Raw genomic sequence first — 23982 nt, 5'->3', positions numbered from 1 at the left:
GGAAAAAAGCAAACCAACAAACAAAAAAAAACAAAAACTGAAACGGAACAAACTATAAACAAGCAAAAAAAAACCAAAAACAAACAAACAAACAAAAAAAAACACCACAATTGTGGCCTAGAAGCATACTGTACAAAGTTCAAGACATTCTCTTGGAATGGTATATTTGTTCCTGCTCTGAGCTGTGAGGAGAGCATCTCATTTCTTCTTTGCATTTGTAGCGATCAGGGTTTTTGGGGGACTGAGCAGCGTTGTCCCAGGTCTACAGCACTTGGGGATCATGTCTGGATTGCTCGTCCACTACAGCTAGGAGTGTGCCCCCTAGTGACCGTTGTCGTGGGCATTCTCGATAGCGTTATGGATCCAGTCTAAGATGATCAGAGTCATGCAGGTAATCATGACTATGATACCACCGATGAGGAACAATGTAGCCTGGAGAAAGAACAGACCAGACTTAGAGCACTGCATGAAGTCACAATCTCTAGCATTATCACATATGACAGTCTATATCTAAATAAAATTCAACATACTAGCCTTTACATTTCTAAAAGTCACAGCCAGAAAGCTGTCTTTAAAAAAGTTTAGTATCTGTAATTATCAAAGAAATATTAAAAGTCTAAAATTCCAACATTTATCTAAATAGCATTTAAACTTCCAATAAAAAAAAGTACATGCTCCACTTACCCCAATCTTTTGCATTGACTTCATGGACTCCTTCTTCACGAGTTTGATGTAGAAAGCAGAGGGGAGGATGAAGATAAGCATTGCAGCAGCAGAGGCACCTGAAAACAGAGAAGAGACCTCAGAGTCAGACTCACAAGTGCATAGTCAACAGCATTAAACAGCCTTTTATTTCAGGTCTGGTATCTGTGTGGTAAGCTAATAAAAATTCAGATGTCGTATCTTGTTTTATGAATTATTGTGGAGTTTGTGACTTACCAATGAACCCAAATATGTCCCTGATAGTGGGCACAAAAATGACCAGAATGTTCACACCACCCAAAAGGACCACAGTAATCAGGATGTGGCGAATCCAGTTGAAATCTTTGGTACCCAGCAGCTGGTTGATGGAGGTACGAATCTATAGAGAACAAGAACATCCATTTAGAGGAACTTTAACCTTAAATACATACATGGTAGAGGCTACATCAGACTTCACATGCTTCGAAACAACAGCCCTATGATTCTACAAATTCCACAAAACAACTACAAGTACTGTCCTATTAATAGGATAGGGCTTTGTTGTTACCAGGCTGCAACATCAGCCACAGTTTTCTAGTCAAGTAGATGTAGAGCATGTTTACTCACAGGGAACAGAACCACAGGCACGGTGAGTGTAACAGCAGTCAGCACAGCCAGACGCACGATGAGGAGAACCACATCAAACTTGTACACCTTTGAGTAGGTGTGCAGCAGCTCAGGCTCAACACGACCTGATAAGCACAGAAAAAAACATCAGATCATTAAAACGGGGTTCTAAAGGTTAATGTTACAGAAATGCCTGAACAGAACTCCTATTCACAGCCCTGAAACATAAAGCACATTCTATGGTACTTGCTGTTCTCCTGTCATGATAGATTGAAACTTTGTCATGAGAGTCATCAAAGATCACAGATGTACTCCAACCCTCTTTAATGTTACTCCAGTGCAAGAGAGTTGTGGCTTGCATAATATTCTCAGCCTTTCGGGGAGGCCGAGCACATATCGGAAAACATGATGTTATGTCCTTGCCATGACAAACAAGCCATAGGACAGCTGTGAGCCGCCACTGTTCTTCTCAGCGATTACATAAGAGGAATTGGAGTCGTGCCTAGGTAAAGGCCTGTCAGTGGGCCTGCACTCCCACTGGGCCTGCACTCCCACTGATCAATCTGTGACCTGTTTTCCTCAGTGTTATTTCATTTTAAGCCAGCTGAGATCATCTGACCCTTTTCACTGATCACAATATTTGGTTATATCATGCCTGGCTCTGAAAAGCAATGAATGAACTGAGCTGAGGTCATTGGACGCTGGCCTTGAGACTGAGACAAAAGTTAGTTTGTATTTTGATGGAAACTCACTGTTGAAGGTCAGGTAGCCAAAAAGAGCAGCCAACAGGTACATGACAAACATGCCCAAGAAAGAAACGTTAGCCACATTCTGCATCCTCTTCCTGGAACGACTGTATACAAAAAGGAAGAGGGAAAAAGAATTAGAACTTTCTAGAACACACCACCAATATTTCATTTCTGTCCTCGCAGAGAACTATTTCAAACAGTATTCTTTTCACTGTCTTTTATCACTGTCAATGAAGCATCAGACTATACATGTCTACCTGTACTGTGTGTTACATTGGTCCAGAGTTATAAACAGTCTAAACATTGTTATAAACAGTAATCCAGAGATACTCACTCTTTCAGCTCCTCATACATTGGCAGGATGGCTGGATGGCACACGAAGGCAAATGTCAAGATTGGAATTGCATACACAGTCTAAGAGAAGAAACCAGACACCACAGAGTTATACACGTGCAAGCGCACTCATCACTCCCTCACACATAAACACACAAGTCACTGGAGGTGTCATGGGCCACTTACCTGTGCATTAAAGACGAAGTACTTTGGAGTGCAGACGTCCTCACTGTGAGCCTCACTGTGAGCTGTGATGGTGAAGTTCAGCTGAGCCACAGTGCTGTTCAACGTCATGTTCAACAGGTCGTTGGTTAATGGGCAAGGGATCTGGAACTTCTTGTAAATGACCTAAAGAGCAGAATTTGGTTAGATGGCTCAGGCCCTCAGATGACAAAGGTGTTAATGATGGTGATCTCTGTCAAAAGGCCAATCTCATTTACATCATCAAATCTTAACAACGGTTTTACACCCAGTCACTCAATACAAATGTAAATTCATCTGAAACATTTGTAGGAATGTAAGCTCCATCTCAGTGTTTTAAAGAATTGACATTGGACATGTTTTTGTTCTCTTCTACCATCTGTCTTTTCACATGTACGTATAGACAGAGAGCTATTTTCTTAAAAATTCAAAAACTTGTAGAGCAGCCTTTGTGAGGTATAAATTCCAATGAAATCTTGTCAGAACATCCTAAAAAAACATTCAACTATTTTTGTTTTTAAACATTAATTAATTACAATATAATTGTGTATTGTTTTTATTTTCTGATGCATAGCTTTTATTTGACTTTCATAACTCACCACAATGACAAAGAAGACCATGCAAAGCAGGGAGAAACCACTGGTATATCCAAGGTAACCTGTCAAAAAAACCATGGAAACAAAGAGTGAATAATGCACCAACATCTGTAATGTCATGTGCCTCTCCCTACACGTCAGCCAAACTCTTAATTCCACCACACCCTGTCTGCCACAAGATACTCACCAAGATTTTTCAGAAGTGATAATGGCAAAATGATGATGAAGGAAACTAGCAGCACCAGATAATCTCCATTTGTGTACCACTCCCTGAAAATAAACAAACATCCATTAATAAATGAAAATAAATGACTAACTAATGAAAGGCTAACAAATAAGGAGCTTTTCACACATTAGGTCATAGGGATATCAGTCCCTGTGGAACACCAGATCTTTTAAAAGACCTCTTTGATTGGAGGCTCCAAAAACATCCCCTCCCTACCCTAACCAGTGGCCGGACAATAGGGTCACTTCACATGAAGTGCACAATTCTCCAAAACAAACATTCAGTTTTCAGAGCAATACTTCACATGCTGTAAACAGCTCTCAATAACAAATAGACACAACATTTTAAAGCCAAGCCACGCCACAGACAAACAAACTATTTTCCTATATACAGGCAGGGCTTAATATCTTAACCACAAAATAAAAAAAGAAACATATAAAATGTATACATATCCACAGGCCTGAGAGACCACGGGTTCTGTGACTAATATGAGTGTGCTCTGGTTGACAGCTTACCCATTACTCGTTCCCAGGAATGACTGGATGACAATCGGCAGCTCATACTTCACGATGTAGAGGTAGCTGGACGTGGCTACGAATGAAAAATGACAGTTTAGACAGTGTTCTAGACCAAAGGACACTCCATGTAAGATACTGTTCTAGTTCAGTAAACCAATCACTTTCATCAAAATGGCATATAACACAGTCATAGCCATAACAACAAGCAATCACTTAGATAATAACACGTTCAATATCAATATAATATACAGTAAATGTGTTCATGTTTGTTGAGGTGGTTACACTGTGTGGAAATATTTTCTGGGAAACACTTTTATTCCTTTTGATTTCTTTTTCACATTTGGTTTTGTCGTTTACCTCCGATATTCTGCAAGGTGATGGAGCAGGAGGCAGCCAGCTTGCCAGGGATCCCAAACGCCTTGTACCCCAGCTGCTCATACACCATTGAGCCTTGAAAAGAGAAACAGAATTAAATGTTACTGGGAGCTTGCTCAGTCTACACAGCACTCTAAAGACTGTGATGTGATGATGATCTGTTGTACCTCCTTCATTAGCGGTCTTCAGCAGCAGATGGACTGAGTAGAGGGAGAAAATGCCCACAGACACCAGCATGATCCTAAAGAAAGAAAAGAGAAATGTAACATTAATCATCAACATTATTCACCTATAAAATACACACTCCTTTTGCTTACACCCTACAATAATAAAAAATATGGAAACGTAATGCTTCCTCTGCCCGGGCTGGTACAGAGAGTACTTGTATCTTGCAGTACTAGAGTGATTTACTGCAGTCTGATTACATTTATTTACTGCTGTGACTATAGGCAATACAGGAGCCAAATCCACTCAGGTGAGTCAACACTGCGACAGCATTTCAAACTCAATATTGCGTGTTATACACATCTGACACAATCTGTTCTGTCTGGGCTGTTGTCACACTTTCCAGTCACATGGCAAACTCTGTGCAAATACCAATGCAACATAACGTCAAGGACACTAGAAATTACATCTGAAATAACTTCCCTATGCCTTACATCACACTCATCTATATTTCATCTAATCATACAGTTAAATAACCTTTGGATGACCTTGAGGATATCAAGCCTTCCTATGTGTACTCACATTTACAGGATATTTTCTTACTGTAGGTAAAACACTACGTTACTGCTAGAGCAATGTTTTGGGTTTTTTATTTAGACTGCCTTGTTTTACTCAGTTTTACTACACACCACAGCATGATGTAACACAACAAGAAGGGGGTTTAACTGTTTTAAGCAGGTAACCAATCAACAATCGTTTGCCATGAGGAACTGAAAGGATCTAACACCTTAAGCTCCACCCCCCTTACCCCTCTGTCTCTCTCTCATTCACCAAGGAGTGGTTAATTCATGAGCTCAGAGAGAGTACTGGCCACGCCCAATGCTTTCATGCAAGGATTAGCACATGCTAATCAGCTTGGTCTCTCAATGACTGACTCTGTGCGAGCAGAAACAAACTCTCACACAACAGCTATTTGTAAACACACTAGATAAAGGAATGATACCACTGCACTGCCTCACTGTCCACCATTTAACCAAGAGCTAAATCCATTAATTCCAATAAGCAGCTCATCTTCATAAATTAAGAGACAAACTGTGGTACATTATTACTATGACGTATCGAAGCATTTAGACCACATAGTGTAAAGACTACATGGGTATATAGCACTTAGGATCTTTAAGACCATTAAAACTGAATTAAAAATGACTCAGCCCAAAACTCCCTGACAAACTGGTCAAAATGGGCTAAATAAAATAAAGTTATCAAATTCATGAACACCTTTAAGGGAGTTTTTTCCTTTTATTTTGGGATATTATAGATAAGTAGTCCCTGAGGATGGGGAACTATGTATGGTTACACTTGGCACCATTCAGTGATACTAAATATCTGCATGCGTCGAAATACTCACACAAACAATGCAATGCCAGTGTTGGCCATGGCATAGGAAAGCCCAAGGATCCCACTGCCCATGATGGCGTTGCCAAGGTTAAATACTGACATCCCAAATGAAGCTGTGCCAGGATTCTGAGGGTGGAGTTGAAAACATGAAATTTAAATGTATTAACTGGTAGAACCTTGAGCAGACCGGTTTGACGTGTCTGATTAAAATCTCTGATAGGTTGAAGCATCACTTACATATTCAACCTCGTACTTCTTCTTTCCCAGCTGTTCAGGAAGGAATTTCTGATTTTCTGCATCCATATCGTTAGCGTACTGACTACTGTGGGGGAAATAAAGAAAATGTACGGTTAACAAAAATATATCTGCAGTCTAAATTGTAGAGAGGTTTGGCATTTATTGAATATACTTGCACATTTATTGTCACTGCATGCAACACGAAAATCAGTTTTGTGTTGGGGAGATAAAATTGATGGCAAGCGTAAAAAGTAAGGGGCACACACCGGAGCGGCGTTTTGGTAGTAATATCTGGATAACCATAATCATTGCTGGTGGAACTGCAGCTGCTATTCTCATCGGGTGAAACGTTGAAACGACTCATCTCTGTTCTGGCTTGTGTCATCCTGTGGAAAAAACAAACGTCAAATATTTAACTCGTTCATGTTTATTTGTTCTGTCCGCGACTCTCTCACAAGTGTTAAAACACTAGGTAGCAGAATGATCAATACGCTGCATGGTGAGCACAGCAGTCGGATGTAGATATGTGGTCATGTGACCGATGTGTCGGGCTGGAGGGGAGGAGGCGCGTTTAGCTCACCAAGCAGTGGAAAAATACCACAACCGGCATCGGCAACGTCCGCATTGTCGCGCCCCATCCTTTTTTTCAGGCAATACTATTATACACCATGTTCTGAGTTTCATATTATAAGTTATTCTATTCATTTTCTGCTTAAACGACAGGTTTCAGAGATTTCCCCAAATGTGCACTAATACTGATTGTACAAGGGGTAGCAAAAGAAGCTCAATATATTATCTGGGCAATTGAAAGAAGAAGAAAAAAAAAAAGAAATCAGTGATTCATATAAAGTAAAAAAAAAAAAAAAGAACTGGGCTCGTTTTAGACTGCCATGGAAACAAAGGCACGTGAACACCTTTTATGGAACGACACCATTTTGCGCAGAACCCTAGACATATAAGCGGCACGCGCCCATTCATTAGGCGGAGATTTATCTGGGTGACTTTTCTTCACTTAAAATATTTACAAACCCTCAACAAACCACCGAAAACGTATTTTAAATTTCATTTACCCCATCCTCCAACGAGCTGTGCGTCAAATTCTAAGTCGTGTAGTCACAAGACTGCAGCAACATCAGACTATATTTAATAATTTATTTAAATTCCAGCCTGACCCAGGATGCGGTTCACTCGGTTTGAAGGACATGGAATCAAAAGAACATATCTAACACACAGTTTCTTAGAAATCTTAATATTATTCGGTTTGTCACTGTCTTCGAAACAGATGATGCAATATTTCCTAAGATAACCGTACATCTTTAAATCTATTCGGATATCCCAGTCGTAGGATAATATCCTTCAAAAACCATACTATGGAACATAATATTGAATGACCAAAATCTACTCTGGCAAATAAAGTAAAACAATAAAAACATTTCTTGGATTAAGTTCAACTGGCTATATTTCAAAAGGATGGTGGTTTAACCTCTCCCACTTCCTGGAAACCCTTCCTCTCATCGACTCAAAAGGACAAAACAGAAAAGGGGCGCAATCTTACCTTTGAAATTAGGTTTTCAAAATCCTGATTGTTGTAAACGATGGAAAATTGTTCCTCCTTCAATACGTAAATTCCAATAATCAATCTGACAACTGATCTCTTTGCTTATCCTACACAAATGAATTCTAGTATAAATAATCTACAATAAATAACCTCAGAATAACACTGTTTTACGAATAAATAATACTATAAATTTAAAAGAATTCAAATATTCCTCTAAATTTATTTAAAATGTCTTTAGATTTTCGCCTTAGTCCAGATGACGCATTACCGGCACGACGTGGTTCTGGTAAAGGATGTTAAATCGGCGCTTATATGTAGTAGCGTTGCATCAGCCCAGCGGTGGGAGTGGCTAAAGGAGATGGCAGTCTAACACGGTTTGTATACAAACAGAGAGCTGCCCGGCCCACATTGGATTTCCGTACACGAGGAATTACTGCAGTGTAAAGATCAATGAGGACAAAGGTATAATTAAAACATCGCATAGACAAGTCCCACGCGTATCTGAGCACCAGGAGCACCATTCCATGAAAGTAATTCCTGAGCAGACACTAAGAACCAGTATTCAAGACAAACGAATTTCCTAGATAGGGATCGGGGATAAATCTGTATAATCCGCCCCCTCTCTCTCTCTCTCTCTCTCTCTCTCTCAACTTTTTGGATAGTCAAATAAAAGAGTGAAGGGGGGTGAGGAGAGTAACTGGGACACATGAGGTCTGTTTAACTTCACAACTTTGACAATTTGTTGTTGTCTATACTGTTGTTTTAGAGTTCACATTTATTTCCTTCAAAGAACATCTGTACAAGGTCGTGTGTACAAATGCCTCTTTGTGAATTGGGAATGACTTCCATAATCGACCCTGCAAAGTTAGTTTTGTCTTTATGTGCACATTTGAGAACTATTTCAAATGTGAGCACACAAATTGTAATTGCTACAGTATATATTTTATGAATGGTTATAAACATGATATCACTTTTGTTAACACTTAGTACTGTATTAATAGTATTATATGCACAGGGCAAGAATATTAAGGGTTATCAGAGACCAGAAGAAACAGATATATATGGAGTAACTATACTATTCTAAAGTATAAGTACAAAAGAGAATAAGCACAAATCCTCTTCCAGTTATTCCTTCATGCCAAACCAATGTGTTGTGGACCATCTAGGCAAAGCTTTGACTCCAACTTAGACCCCTGTTAAATGTAAAGGGTCACATCATCATGCTAGTCCTGTCTTTTTGCCTTGTCTGTCTTCTCTTTTGCTAACAAGAAAATTCATGACAGTAACTGTTCAGGAAAGACAAAATAAAAGCATGAGCTCTCAGATGAGTGCAGAGATTGAGACAAATCATTGTAAGGAAACACAGACTGATATTTCAGAGTGTGACCTTTTTCCTCATGGCATTAAAGGGGACAGCTTGACAGAACAATGAGTACATAGTCAATGAGGCTGCATGTAAAATATTACCTATTTAAACATTTGTCAGCTGTCTTATTTTGGACCTTTAAGCTGTCATGTTTAAGTTATGCAGCAGGAGCTCCTATTTTCCATAAATGGAAAAATTCCACATTCACTGCCAACTACTTATCCTGGCACTAACTTTGCTAATAACGCTGCTTCCAACACCGCTAGTCCTCCTGCTGCACACTCAGTGTATGCTGTCATTTTAAGTGTGTGTTCGGGTTAAGAGACAAAATCAACTCTAGAAATGAATTAATGCTGAAATACTCTTGAACTTTCATGCACACTTATAAACATACTCATACACATGCGTGCGCGCGCACGCACACACACACACACACACACACACACACACACACACACACACACACACAGTGCTGTCTCGTACACTAACGTATGACTGTGTGAGGCACATTGTAGCATTGTTTGGGCTCTGAGTGTTAAGTGGGATCAGAAAAAGTGGAGCAGTGGTGCAGAGCTTGTCCTGCTTTTTGCCGCGCCCCTGCATTACTTAAACGCATCACTCGCCTGAACGCCCCTGGACACAAGGCTATCCTCTCTGATGACCGGACCCAAATCCGTCCGGTGGAAGGGGTGCCGCACGTCGGAGGAACTGGGGGCTCCCTGGGACAGTGTGATTTAACTGGGCTTAAGAACCACATCAGTGTGACATACCAGCAGCCTACATTCAGGGTCGGTCAGAGCACTGTAGCAAGGCAGACAATAGAGGAGCCACACAGAGCACGCCTGACCTGTTCAATCAGGGCACTGAGGCCTTTGAGTGCATGCTTTTATCATAGGTATGTCTACACTAACAATGGAATTGGGTGTCATATGAAAAATGTGTGAGAAAGTTGGAAAGGGAGTCCTGCTTTGATCATATTCATGCAAATGATTTCAAGTTAAGTACACTGAATATGTGAAAAACAAAACACATTTACATTTGAAACCCAGAGAATCTGTCATCTTAGTGTGGTGACTGATTTGCAAATTAACACTATGGTTTAATTAGTTCATACCAATCGCTGAAAATAATTAGGCGGGAAAAAAATGCCAGCTTAAAAAATCCATTTTCTCCCAAATCCATTGAAACACTTACCATTCTGTATGTATTTTCATGGATTATTGTACTGTTTGCCAGCCTTGGGGTCTGCAATGAACCACCTGACTCCACTAATCTCAAATTCCTGTTCTCAGAGACCGAAGTTATCGGGTTCAAATAGCCTTGTTCCCTGAACAGATCACACTCCGTTCCCACAGGTGGGTCAGCATGCAGGGATTGTGGTCCCTTACAACCAGTGCAGTTGCTTTCTCATATCTACTCTTCATCAAGTGGAATGCAAGTCGCCCCAAGCAAACAGTAATATTCATATATCCACATATACGCCGCCATAAGAGCATTCATAGATTTCTGGTATGAAAATGTCAAATGCGCAAAGAATCCATACAGAGACCTTTGATGTCGTAAGTGCTTTGATGTGCACACAGAATATTTTCTTTTGTCTGCTCAGTTGTCTTAGTAAGCAGGTGCAGTTTTACGCCACTCACTTGGTACAACCTGTGTCCTCTAGAGACGTTATTTTAAGTGGTACTTCCCGTTTCTGTAGAAAGCGCATAGTACCGTGTTGACAGGAAGTCAGACTACACAAAAAGCAAGTCACATCACAGTTAGTCACAGGAAATATCTCGAACAAGCTCGAAATGTTAAAAATGTAAATCAACAACTTTAAAAAAGTAATTGTACCTCCCTGAAAACATTGGCGGGTTAATACTGATATCTGTGACCGTTATAGAAGATGAAAACCCATGGTATTTAAAACACATGTGGTCCATAAGAAGGAGACTGGGAAAGTCTGGTTTTAAAGAATGTTAAACCTGATTATACAAATCATGGACAAATGAAAAAGTGGACTGAGTTTCCATGAACATGCTGGCTTTTAAGATTCTGGGCTCTGTGTATGTCCACTCTCATGCTGGCTGACCAGTGGGTGGCTCATCTTTCTGGCTGGGGGCCTGTGGTTATATAACACAGTCAGCAGCTTCAACACTGTAATAATAAAGTTTATTCAACAGTCCAGTCATCCCAGAATCTGTGTGAAACAGAATCGCAAAGAAGGTCTAGAGGTACTAAAGCCACGCTCTGCACCTTTCAGTGCATTAATTGAGAGTAAAGGTTTTGTGATACTCTTTTGAATCGGAGCATAATATCTGCTCACAGACAAATGAAATTATACTCTTTCAGAAGCCTCATAAAGGACTCATAAATGCTTAGTCTTGAGTCCAAAAAAGTATGAAGAACTTGTTAAAAAAAGTTTAGATTTTGTTGAGTAGCACAAGAAGTGGGTGGTGCAGTGGGTAGCACTGTCACCTCACAGCAAGAAGGTCTCAGGTTCGACTCCTGGCCGGGCAGCCAGGGTCCTTTCTGGGCGCCTTTCGCCCTATGAGTGCTGGGATAGGCTCCAGCACCCCCTGCGACCCAAATCAGGATAAGTAACTTAGATAATGAGTGAGTGAGTAAAAGAAGTTTCAGAGTTAAGTTTAGATTCAGAGTTATTCATAAATTCATTTGGTAGGACTCATCATTTCCTAGATCACATTTTGTTCAGTTTGTGAAACTGTAAGTGAGAAGTCTGTTGGATTATGCAGGAAACAAAAAGCCAACAGGCAGCCACAGGAATGTTGTCCACACCCAAATGTTAATCTTGTATTTCTGACAATGCACCTGTAACTCTGTGCTGATATTCTTCTGTAGCATAAGGTGTGAGTAACCATGTGGCAGTGCCCCACAGGTCTGGGAGTGAAACAATACCAGTCCTAATTTAGGATCCTGCTCCCCAACTCTGTTTTTGACCAACTTGTTGCGGTTCAATACATCAAACTATTTTTACCTCAAGAAAAAATCAATGAATCTCGCTCAGAATCCCCACTTCATATTTGGGTGTGAATTAGGTTGCGTAACAAGAGCTTGTTGAGGCTGAAGCTTGTCCTGATGCCCGGGGTGGGCGCGGACGGACATGACACACTAAGTCATACACTAAACTGCACATGAACATTCAAAATTCAGGTGTGTTCTTAGTTGTATTCAGTTCATGTTTACTCTCTCTCTCTCTCTCTCACACACACACACACACACACAGTCTATAACATGTTCTGTTGTTCACTTTGAGTAGTTAATACATTTTAATAAGAATGTTATAATAAAAATGAGCTATTATAAAAAGTATAAATTTGCTATATATTCTTGATCTATACTCAGTGACAGGATCATTTGGATGTGTACTCATATTTGGACAGCCACACACAGAGTTACAGGACCTTGTGAAACAGAAACGCAGCTTGATTTGTTCAAAGCCACAGCTGTTCTTTCAATCAAAAACTGACCTGTCACTCATGCAAAAGGGACTCAGCTAAGTGAGAGAATCAAATTGCTCAAATGCTATCCACTTCTACATTCAGGCTTCACATATTTGGTGGAATAGATTGTTGCAGATGCCTGCTGTGTCAGTGAGCTGTGACTGGGGATATTACACCTGATAAAGAAGGTGTGATTTGTCATCAGTCAAAATCCTACTTCAGAAGCACAAATAGGGTTTGAGGGCTTTATCTCCAATCCAACACAAACTCAGCTGAGTTAGTGAATCATGGTAGTGAGCAGCCTCTGATTGTTTGATTCTGCTGTGTAAGATTAAGGCTGGAACAAAATCCTGCAGGAGCACTGCTCTGCTGGATGAAGACTGTCAGTGTAGAACCCACAGCCTTTGGTGCGGTTATAGTCTTTCTTTATGCCTGTTGTATTGTGCATGGTTGTGAGGGTGGTGGGTATTTTGTGTTAAACTGCAGAATTTGTAGGTAACTCCAAACAGTCAGGACATGGTCAATTCCAACAAAATTCCTTGACACAAGGTTTTCCACAAGTCTGATGTGAATTTTCAACATGAGTGAGTGAAGTCAGGCCTCCTCAAGCACAGATCTGCTGGGGCATCTTTTGATATGAAGCATTACTGTGGTAATCCGCTTTAGCGGTGGGAAAGTGGTTTTAGCACCGCATTCCTGCAGTCAGGAACACAAACCAGGAGATCAGGGTATCAGGGAAGAGCTGAACTAAGCCACTCCCTCTCATCTTCCCAAAAACTTTCCATCCCTCTATTCCAAGAGAGGTGCATGGCCACGAACCCACTGACTCTATTACGAGGTTCATCACGGTCACGGGAAATGATGAGCAGCCCCTGGCAGAGAGGATTATGGGGGATCAGTATATGGGTAGACAGACACGAGGTAATCAGGTTTCCGGACACACTGTTCTCATGGTCGGGACACACAGGGAGAAAAAATCTTTACAAAGACAAAGACATTTGGCTGGATTCAATTAAACACCATGGCATTTGACCACATGTAAGAGCACATTATGTTACATCAAGATGAAATCCATAATAAATTGAATTTACTACATTAATTACATAAAGTCTTTTTTTTTCTTAGTTAAAATACTTTGCAGTGGTGCCTCGTAGATCTTGGCTCCGTGGTTTGAATCCCAGATGTGGCTGGAAGTCCATGGGAACTGGTTTTGTTTTCTGGGCAGATGAAATGTTAGGGTCTTTCTTGTTCAGGAGGTTTAGAAATAGTGTATTTGAAAATATAACTGGTGTGTACACTTTGTACATGTTCCCATAGTGATGCCCTCTTGGTCCGGGTCTGGAGCATACATTAAATTACAATGTGATGACTGTTTCAAGAACAGGACTGCCCTAAGGCACCAGACAGGGGTTACAGGAAGTGACATTGTCCTAAGCAGGAGGCTGCAGGAGGCCGGCCTGCAGACACAGACAGGAAAAACAACACATTCCCTTACAATGCCAAAGGGAATCTGATTCTCCACTGGAATGCCGTTACGTCAGAGCAGATCAAAACTTTTAATTGGCGTTCAGAGGGATGATTCCTTTAGTATCCTGAATAAACTTTTTTTTTTTTCCTCACCCTACTCTACTCGGCATACGGCCTTAATGAACATGTCAATACGTGTTTGTTTAAGGACAGTTTTGTATTGCAGTGGGATGTGGATAGAGGGTCTAAAAGCAACGTTATCTGCTGAACGCATTTTCCGCTTCTAACTATACCCATAGAAACTGCTCTTAGACTGTTTGTAAAGAGGACATCAATACATAATAGTTTTTAATGACACTTTTTTTGTTGTTGTTGTTAGATAATGATAGAGGGACTAAAAGCAACACTCCCTGTCTTCTAATACTCTGCTGAGTCACTGGACAAAAAATAAGAGAGGTGATCTAGGGGTAATGTTTGTCCAGGAACTTGTTTTCAGAACCAAAGCTCATGCACTGTGAGCTTCCAATACGAAACGCACATCTATTATCTATTTACAGTTTGAAACCAGTAAATTATTGATGGACCAGGGGAGTATAAACAGTACCTCTGTTGCAGTTTTTTGGTTCTCCCAAGATAGGGAAGATCGTTTTTATGGACCACTGAACTCTTTGTTCCGTACCTCATATCTAACAAGTGTCTCATACTACAACATTGTGCTTGTCTAAGACTCACTGAATGTGTGTAGGAGAGGCATAAAAACCCATTGGAAGATGTTGTCATTAAATCTTGCAGTATAGAAGAGACGTGTGTAGTAAGACAGAGGAGAAATGGAAGGACAGTGAAGTTTTTGTTCCTCTTCTCAGTGTCCAGCTGCACTGATTACAGAGAGAACGTTTCCATTCATATCCACAGTAAATACTGAGCAACATCTCTGTTACAGAACACAAACAACTTATTATTCTGCAGCACCTGATATTCACAGATATTCACACAGTTAGTCCAGTTCAGCAAGCATCTAATATGAAATATGTCTTACTGCTTTTCTCCCTGGGTCCTCTCAAACCAAAGCAATGATCTTCAGTGTTCAAGACTCTGAAGGTGTTGCATTACAAGGCAGAAAACGTGATATTGTTGTATGTAGTAATTTGACCACATTTTGTGCAGAATACCCCCCCCCCTCCCCTCATGTGGGTAAATGTCCTCAGAAGGTCTGACAGTGGGTGTTATTAAAACTCCTCAGAATCCCCCCCCAAACTCTGAGCCTATTACACAAGGTTGGGGAAGGGGGGGGGGGGGGGGTCTCTGTCTCTCACGCTTTATGTGGGACATGGACATGAAAGCCAAGATCAAAGATTTGTGATGACCATAATTTCACTGCTTGATCTGACAAAGACCTGGATTCACACAACTTGCCAAGTACAAATGCCAAAGTTTAACAAACATTTCATCCACCCAAAGGCTACACAGATGGGGGGTTGAAACAGAGCCGCGGGATGGGATTTATTCCATTATCTGCTGTTAAACTTATTTCTGGACTTCAATTCTAAAAGATTTTCTGCTCAGTGAAGTCTGGAGAACATAATAAAAAAAAAGCCAACCATAACAAGTCAGCAAAGTTAGGTCTGTAAAATATCTGAGTCCGTACCATATCTGAGTCCGTGACCGTGTTTTATGGTACTCTTATGGCACTTTAGTGTGAAGTTATGAGTTTAGTAGTTTATGGTTGCTAGTTAACAGTGCCTCCCTCATGTATGTAACAGCTTCTGGCTGACAGTACAGCTTTTGACTATGGAATCAAATACCCAGTTACAAAACTGGAGAGTTCCCAGTGATGGAGAGAGTGACACAGGTGTTTACTCTGGGAAACCAGCTATGTTTGCTCTCAGAGCTATTAATAACGCCTGGTAAATGATGAACTGGGATGGTTTTACTATTGCAATATAGAACATTTTTAATAAGAGACTTATCTGACACCACACTAACCAATATCATTAACCAGTGATGTTAACTTTGTATGGTATCATAAATCCTGAAAGTAGGGCAGCAGTCCAGAGATATTTAGGGCATGTCATCGACTACTGATTTACACATCGGCAGCTGAGATGGGAAGGACTTGCCAATTATTCACAGTGGTATAGTAATTTTGCACTTGAATGTGAGGTGTCTGATTGATATGTTTCAGATCTATTCGCCAACTCAGTTCTTTGACCTTTCAGTGAAAGTGTTACGTATTTCAAGCAAAACAATTCAGCAGACAGCTATTACTTAAAGAGCATTCATCACAAACATTCTCAGCAAACAGGAATTGCTTTTAATATCATGGTAGTCTAACCATGAATCCCTCTCAATATGACTTTTATGAACCCAATCCTGGGGAAGGCACAGCTCCACACATGCACATGTGGTTGTGCATCGCTCTGTTACTGACATCTGTACCTTACTGTTTCCTTCACACAAACAAGTTGTGCCACCTTTTTTAAACTCACGGTCTAATCATAGCAGTGGTAGCTTTTTAGTCAGAGAGCCACAATATCTTCACCCCAGATGGCCTCCCCCCCGAAGACCCTCACTGTTCTCTGTTGGCTATATGGTGAGTTCACAGTTGGCTTAGCTACTTTATTTGCATCCAAAAACAACATTACAAAACACTTTCCCACCTGGTGACGGGTACTCGCGCTCATGTCTGGCATGAGTGAGGCAACGTTTGGTGGATTTTACCTGCACAGTTATGTAATACTGTGGTGTGACCCTGGAATCTGGCAGTAACCCTTAAAGGGCCAGGAAGGTGTGAGACCTAGGACTCACCACACCCCCCCAAACTCCCCCAATTCCCCTGTCAGTACAGTGTCTGTCTCTCCACCAGCAGTTGTGAGATGCCACTGACTGTATGTGATATAGTGATGCTCCCCAGGATGGCTTTAACGCAAGGCTATGAAGATTCTGATTCAGTGCTTTGTGTATGGATCTAGCTGCTTTATATTATATAGACAGTGTGTGTGTGTGTGTGTGTGTGTGCGCGTGTGGTTTTTTTTGTTTGCATAGCTGGGCCGACAGTCTTAACAATGGTGTCGGCCAACAAGCTTAAGCCCAACACAGTGTACAGTTCATATAACACAGTGCTCTGGTGCTCAGGTACACTGCTCTCCAGTTGCACCATCCCTCATAGACAAATTAACAAAGACAAAACACAGAGCTTTCTTGGCCAGCACAGCTATCAGACTTTTAGCCGCCTGTTCTTGATCAGAGCGAACCAGTTTCGGCTCTCTTAGTTCTAATTCTTTCTGACCACATTAACGTTCCTCTGAGCCTAAGCCTGACTCCTTTGAACTAATAAGGGTAAAAGTGGCTAAAACTATTCACCTCCAGACAGGTCTCCACACATTGTAATGTGGATTGGAACTGTTTACATGAGCTCAAGATTGTTGCTGAAAGTATTGTCAAGCCACAAATACCACAACATGGTATGGTATTTATTGATGTATACAGCTGCCACAACATGGCAAGCTTATACTTTCTAAACTTCATTGGTTGACAGTTTCCCTTAGTTTTTCGTTGAGGTACATTACCATTTTGAATACAGCAGGTAGTAGCTTTGTCATTACCAAGAACAAACTTGATAAGATTAATTGAAAACCATTGTAGCAGACTGAGTCAATTAGACAGGACAGGAGGTGAAATGGTGATTTTGAGCCTTGGCCTTGATCTGCTTAGCTAAAGACGCTGGGAATTCAGTGTAAAGATTTAAAGGATTAAGAATACACACATATCCACTGTTCACTCAAGCATTTTTTCCCCCTTTTTTTTTGCATTTAGACATTTGTAGGTGATATAAACGTTCAGTCAATTTTGTATTCAGTCAATGTTATGTTTAGGTCAGATGGTCTGTATGAGTGCTGCTGCCTAGGGCACCTATTCCCTCAGGAAGAATATGCATGAGTCATGCCAATGTAGCATTCCTTAGTCTGCGTCATCACTCTGTTTGTGTCATGTGACTCCATTGTTGTCAGGAACCAGTCCTTTAGTTAATATTTGAGCAGGGAGATGTGTGGGAGTGGCAGTGTTAGGGTTAGTCTGTGAGTGTCATATTTCATTCGCATTTCGCCATTTCCAGTTTGTCAAAGCTAGAACTACTTGTACTTACTTTTTTTTTTTTTTTTTTTTTTAAATGTTCCCTTGTTATACCATACTTCCTTATTATACCATACTTACATGATACTTATGCCATAACCTGTTTTGGTTTACACATTTACACTAATTATTCACCACTTTGTATTACACTGAGATATTATTTATGTGATGTTCTGTTCTAGTAAAGTCTACACTGTACACTCTGAAATTGTCAATGACTTTAAAAAAAAAAGCCAATTACTAAACATAAACTGGCTTAAATAATTCAGAAATTAAGCATTTGAATGAAATTTGAAATGAACAAAGAAGAACACACTGACCCTCTTCCTCTCAGGTCAGGGAAGGCCCTTTGGATGGTGCAATCCGTTTAGAGAGGAAACAATCACAACACGTGACAACCTTGAAAGTACTTCAGACCCCAGCACATGATAAAAAAAAAAAAAGAACACTGAGTTATCAAGTCATACGTGATGATGAGGAAAGCATTTATCTTATCAATATCCTTATTACTAGATAGCTTATATAACTCCCTCTGGTTCCATCCAAACAGTAGTCCCACAGAATGCATTCTCACCATGATATTAATTTTGGGCAGGATATGAGCTGATAGCTGTTGTGTGTTTGTTTTTGGCTTTATATATTAACCAAACTCATTATGAAATATGACTCATCAAATTTGTTGCATTCCAGTGACTCCACCTCACTCATTAGTTATACCACGGAGACCACAGTTTCTTGTAGAGTGACAGTAGAATGTTTCAGTGACAATGTTCACTCAGAGATAGATGACAGACAGATGACAGGTAGTAACAAATGACAAGCAGTCATTCTGTTCCTAGTTCTTTGTCATTAATATAATGTGTGTCATAAACCCGGCAAGAACTTTTTTGTTTTGACTGTAATGAAATAAACAATGAAAATGATACATTATTACAAGTAATTCATGTGAACAACACACTAATGTTAGTTATTAAACCCAGAACAGGTCATTCATATGACAGATGCACACAGTGCAGGAACCCATAATTTTTTTCTTTTTTTTTTGCTTTAAATTGAATACCTGGGACATTGGGTTGAAAGAGGTGTTTCAGGGTAAATTCTTAGGGGGTAAGTAGTACGACACTCTTCAAACATAAAATGAAAGCGTTAAATCTACTGTATGTCTGTATTCAACAGAGTTGGGTTTTGTTTGAACATATCAGAGATGGCTTGTTTTAACATATCAGAGATTGTTTTAAGATATTGTGTTTCCATTTTCTCTTTGTTTATGAATGTGAGGAGCTGCTCAGAGCTTTTCTCACATGAACCCCTGACTGATCTCAGCGTGTCTTTAGCAGTGACTGGCTGAGTGACTGTGTCAGCAGATTCACTCTCCCAGCAGGGGCTCAGTATCATGGCCCTGCACAACCCATGGGTGGGCTTCAACCAGCCAGCAAGTCTGTTCTAGCAGCTCTTGCTTGCTCTAGGCCTCCTTGACCTGTGTGTCTGTGTGTGTGTGTGTATCTTTGTGTGTGTGTGCGTGTGTGTGTGCATGTGCGTGTGCATGTGTGTGTGTATGTGTGTGCGTGCGTGTGCGTGCGTGCACGTGTGTGTGTGTCTGAGTGTGTGTGTGTGTGTGTGTATGTCTCTGTATGCATGTTTGTGTGACCGTTTGCAGCTGGAGTGATACCCTGTCAGAGTCCACTGCCACACATTCTGTCCATAACAGAGCCAGTGAAAACACATACACATGACCAGAGAGCACCGACACACATGACTAGGTGACCCAGCCGAGACGCGAGGGCTGCATCTGTGTGACGGCCAGTGGGTCACACACCACGGGAGGCTGAACGGATGTGAATGGATGTAGATGTGCAGGAAAACTAAAACTACCTTCTTCTCCATGGTGTGCCTAGAGGAGCTTGGTTGAATTGAATGAACATTACCGTTGGCAGAAGCAACATCATTAGTAGGATACACAGGTCTTACATAACCTTTAAGATCTAAAGCGGTTTTAACGTATCAGGAGTATACATGGGGTCCACTTAAAAATGGGCCTAAAATGTGCTTCGTTTCCCTATATCAGTCCTGCATTCCTGTCTTATTCAGTATTAATAGAGGAAGAGAGTGTCTTGCAGTTCTTGTGCTTGCTGAACTTTTCCACATTGAATACAGTCTTTGTCAGTAAACTTGCAAAAGAGCTGCTTTACTATTTCTAGTCTTGATCTGTACATTCCAGCATCAGAAATATTTCCACTGTAGGGTGTAGCAATTGTCAAGACCTATCAGATAACTTTGTGCTGCAGTGAAAATAGGCCTAGATATTATTCTAATCCTACTGTATTTTTCCAAAAGCAATTCCACACTGAAAGGAGATCATATAACCTGCTATCCATCATTAATAATTTACCAACAGAGCAATGAGGTGCTTATTTGTAATCTTGTAATCTGATGTGGTATCAGACTAGAACTGTTCGTGTGCGAGTTCTGCATTGTCTGACTATACTGACTATATCTAAAATAATTTTCAGTATTAGTAAGTACAAACCTTTAAACTGAAGACAGGCAGTAGGCAACAAATCAACCAAATATCATTTAGCTATTATTAACAATCAAACAAAGAGTTTCCTCTGTGACTGACAAGGACATAGACAACCCAAACCCAAACACAGCAATAGACTTTGATGGACATAGTAACTTTGGCTCAGGACTAGAAATATTCTGTCGAAATAAGATTATGTTCATTTAGTTAACAGAGTGCGCTGAGATACATAGTCAAGGCAGTTCTTATGTAATCTAAAGTCTAACTGGAGATTTTGATATGAGCTTCCTCAGCGTATAGACTTCTCTGTGTATATGCATTGCAAGGGCTGGCCAGTAGGGTTGAGTCAGGAGGCAGAGAGAGAGAGGGAGAGAGAGAGGGAGAGAGAGAGGGAGGGAGGGAGGGAGGGAGGGAGGCAGGGAGTACAGCAGAGGGGTGGGGCATGGGAGGGATGCGGGAACCAGTTCCATTTTCGACAGAGTGGAATATTGTGTTATTTGTTTTCCTGGAATCCCATCTCTGAGCAAAGCTGTTACTCCCCTATGGACAAGTCACAGGAATGTGTCATAAAAGATGAAGGGGGGAAGAGAGAGAGAGAGCGAAGGAAAGGTAAAATAAGGAGGGAAGGAGAAAGGTTTAAGAAGAAGGGCAGGAGATAAAGAGAAAAGGAGGTGTCCATAGCTCCTCTCAGGTGCAGTAAAAATTTAATTGGGTTAAGATTAATATAATCAGTGTGGGACTAAATTTGATCTTCCAGGGAACTGCACCCCTCCCACCCCCCCAAATGAGTCATAAAACTCATTCACAGCATAACTATGCCAGAAAGCTAAATATCAGTCTTACACGTATTACATCGGTTCATGAACTTTTGTTGATGCTGAAAAGTAATGTTTTTTATTTTCATGATCTTACTTTTTGTATAATCACCAGACACGACATGCATCAACTTTATGTTGATTTATGTAGTGTAATACATAAACACTCCAACAAGGCTTTTTCGAGTCCTTTTTGTTCCTTTTCCCACTATGATTCTCATCAAACACTCATACATACATACATACATGTGCACATACATCACTCATTTGATCTTGTTTACGTAACCCGTCCCTTGAATGTATTATTCATATGTGGAAAATGTAAGGCATCTGAGAGTGTATTTTGCAAGGTATTGATCTCAGGAGCAAAACAAAATCCCCCCTCAAAACATGTAATGTCCTTTATTTTTAAATGAACTGCCACTCTCTTACTCTATTTTCTTTAAATGATTAATAAATTGACTTTCTTTCTTTCTTTCTTTCTTTCTTTCTTTCTTTCTTTCTTTCTCTTTTTTTTAAAATTTGTTTGAGATGCAATATGGAGCTAGGTTGCGTCACTTCTGCTTTCTCCTTTTAGTCACGTCTGCGTTTTAATCATAATTTCAAGTAAGGAATATAAATCTCTCATATTTTAAAAATGGTTATCAGTGCAATTCAGGCATTTCACAGCTACACTAACCCATACATTAACCATCACATTTAGAGTGAAAAACATTAGTTATTGATGATGAAATACAGACTATGTCTGTCCTGTTTATTATAACATCATATTTTAGCATGCACCTCACCAAGATCTCTCACCATCATTCATGAATCTGGAGGAGTTACAGAAACACTTCAAAGCATGAAATAATTATTGTTCAGAGCCAAAATTAAGGAGTACTAATCACATATCTTTCATTCCAGTATTTCATCTAGTAAAATGCTGTTTCTGGTGTCCACATGAGATGGATGATATCATTTTAAAACAGGCTATATCTCTCCATATTGAACATCAAAAAGGCTGTCACTTTAAATGGGCTTAGGGAGATGTGTGTGTGTGTGAGAGAGAGAGAGAGAGAGAGAGAGAGACAGAGGGGATGAAGGAAGCCAAAGAGGAAGAGTATGTGCATGCAGAGAGGTCTTATGTAACCTGCACTTACACAAATCGTGCGCCGGAATGTGACCTGGATCCTGTCATCATGACTAGGCTGTACATCACTCACACCATCTCCCTCGCTCTCTCTCTCTCTCTTTCACACACACACACACACACACACACACACACACACACACACACACACACACACACACACACACACATTCACACACACTCGCACAAAAGGAGATGTACCAAATATTTACATAAACAATTATTCTTCGTGTGAAGTTTTTGTGAAAATTGGACAACTGATTATTATTGTCCCATTTTTACTTTATCACATATTCATTGTGTTCATATGAGCACACCAGTGTTTTACAGGTCTTTAAACTCAAATTTCTCATTTGATCCTTGTGCGAAGAATAGTTTGGTTACCATGTAGCCTCCGGAAAAACAATTTTTAAACCAGAACAGAGAGAGCAAAGCACAGTAGTGTGTGAGCGAAACTGAGAACATTGCAGGTTGATGTTAAGTGAAGGTGCTGGTTTTGGGTGTGAGTGTGACATCTTCATGCCCACTGTGGTCTAGTCCCTGTAGAAGAATATTGGCCCTCCGAATGCTCCACTCACAGTTATGATTCTCGTCCCACAGGCACGAACAGCCAGCACAAACACACAGAGTGCTTGTGCTCCACTCAGACCATATCTAGATTTACTTCTGTTTTTCATTTAATCTGTACATGTAAAGGGGAACATCAGAATACAAAGATATGAACAGAATTTAAAGCAGACCATTTCTACAAAAACCTCACAATTTGAACTTCAGTACAGTTTGTTAATTAGCCATTAGTCAATTAGTCAAGACACTTTTGGAATTCAGGATTTTCAATTGAGATTTTTTGAAATTGTTATATATATATACATACATAAACACACACACATATATATATATACGCGCACACACACGCCCACACGCACACTCACACACACACACACATAATTTTTAGCCGAGATCCTGTTGAGGACGGGAGAGTCGAACCACTCCGTAAAGTCTTCTCCAGCACATCCCAAAGACCTTCAGTGGGGTTAAGGTCAGGACTCTGTGGTGGCCAATTCTGACGTGAAAATGATTCCTCATGCTCTGTGAACCACTCTTTCACAGTTTGAGCCCAATGAATCTTGGCATTGTCGTCCTGGAATACGCCCATGCCATCAGTGAAGAAAAAATCCATTGATGGGATAACCTGATTCAGTACATCCAGGTACTCAGCTGACTTCATTTTACTGCCGCATAACATTGCGGAGCCTAGACCTGACCAACTGAAGCAATCCCAGATTTTTTTGGCCAGGCATATATATATATGTGTGTGTGTTAATCAAAATTTCATAGATACTTATTAGTCTGTCATTTTTTCCATCTGTGTTTGCAATATGTATTTGGTTGAACTATTCTGTGTATAAATCTAAAGCGTAGTGTATTGGTGGAACCTGT

General features: G+C 40.4%; 1 protein-coding gene across 2 annotated transcripts; it reads right to left on the bottom strand.

Moving 5' to 3' along the window:
• Nucleotides 1-79: 79 nt before the first annotated feature.
• On the bottom strand, nucleotides 80-7941 carry slc38a2 (solute carrier family 38 member 2). Of its 2 annotated transcripts, none has more exons than XM_030772105.1 (16): nucleotides 7662-7941; nucleotides 6373-6492; nucleotides 6107-6191; nucleotides 5880-5995; nucleotides 4474-4547; nucleotides 4289-4381; nucleotides 3929-4004; nucleotides 3375-3457; nucleotides 3191-3249; nucleotides 2577-2738; nucleotides 2392-2471; nucleotides 2061-2161; nucleotides 1309-1433; nucleotides 940-1081; nucleotides 685-782; nucleotides 80-432 (listed from the first exon to the last, which is right to left on the bottom strand). In XM_030772105.1, exons 2-16 carry the CDS (start codon nucleotides 6489-6491, stop codon nucleotides 322-324), a joined length of 1524 nt encoding a protein of 507 aa, XP_030627965.1. In that variant the 5' UTR covers nucleotide 6492; nucleotides 7662-7941; the 3' UTR covers nucleotides 80-321. The 2 variants fall into 2 exon arrangements, with proteins under 2 accessions (XP_030627965.1, XP_030627973.1); XM_030772113.1 differs by having other exon boundaries at nucleotides 6107-6188.
• Nucleotides 7942-23982: the final 16041 nt, after the last annotated feature.

This window comes from Chanos chanos, chromosome 1 (genome assembly GCF_902362185.1).
Source record: "Chanos chanos chromosome 1, fChaCha1.1, whole genome shotgun sequence".
Classification (NCBI taxonomy): domain Eukaryota; kingdom Metazoa; phylum Chordata; class Actinopteri; order Gonorynchiformes; family Chanidae; genus Chanos; species Chanos chanos.
The sequence above is the reverse complement of the archived record's forward strand: the minus strand, read 5'-3'. Positions and strand labels throughout refer to the sequence as shown.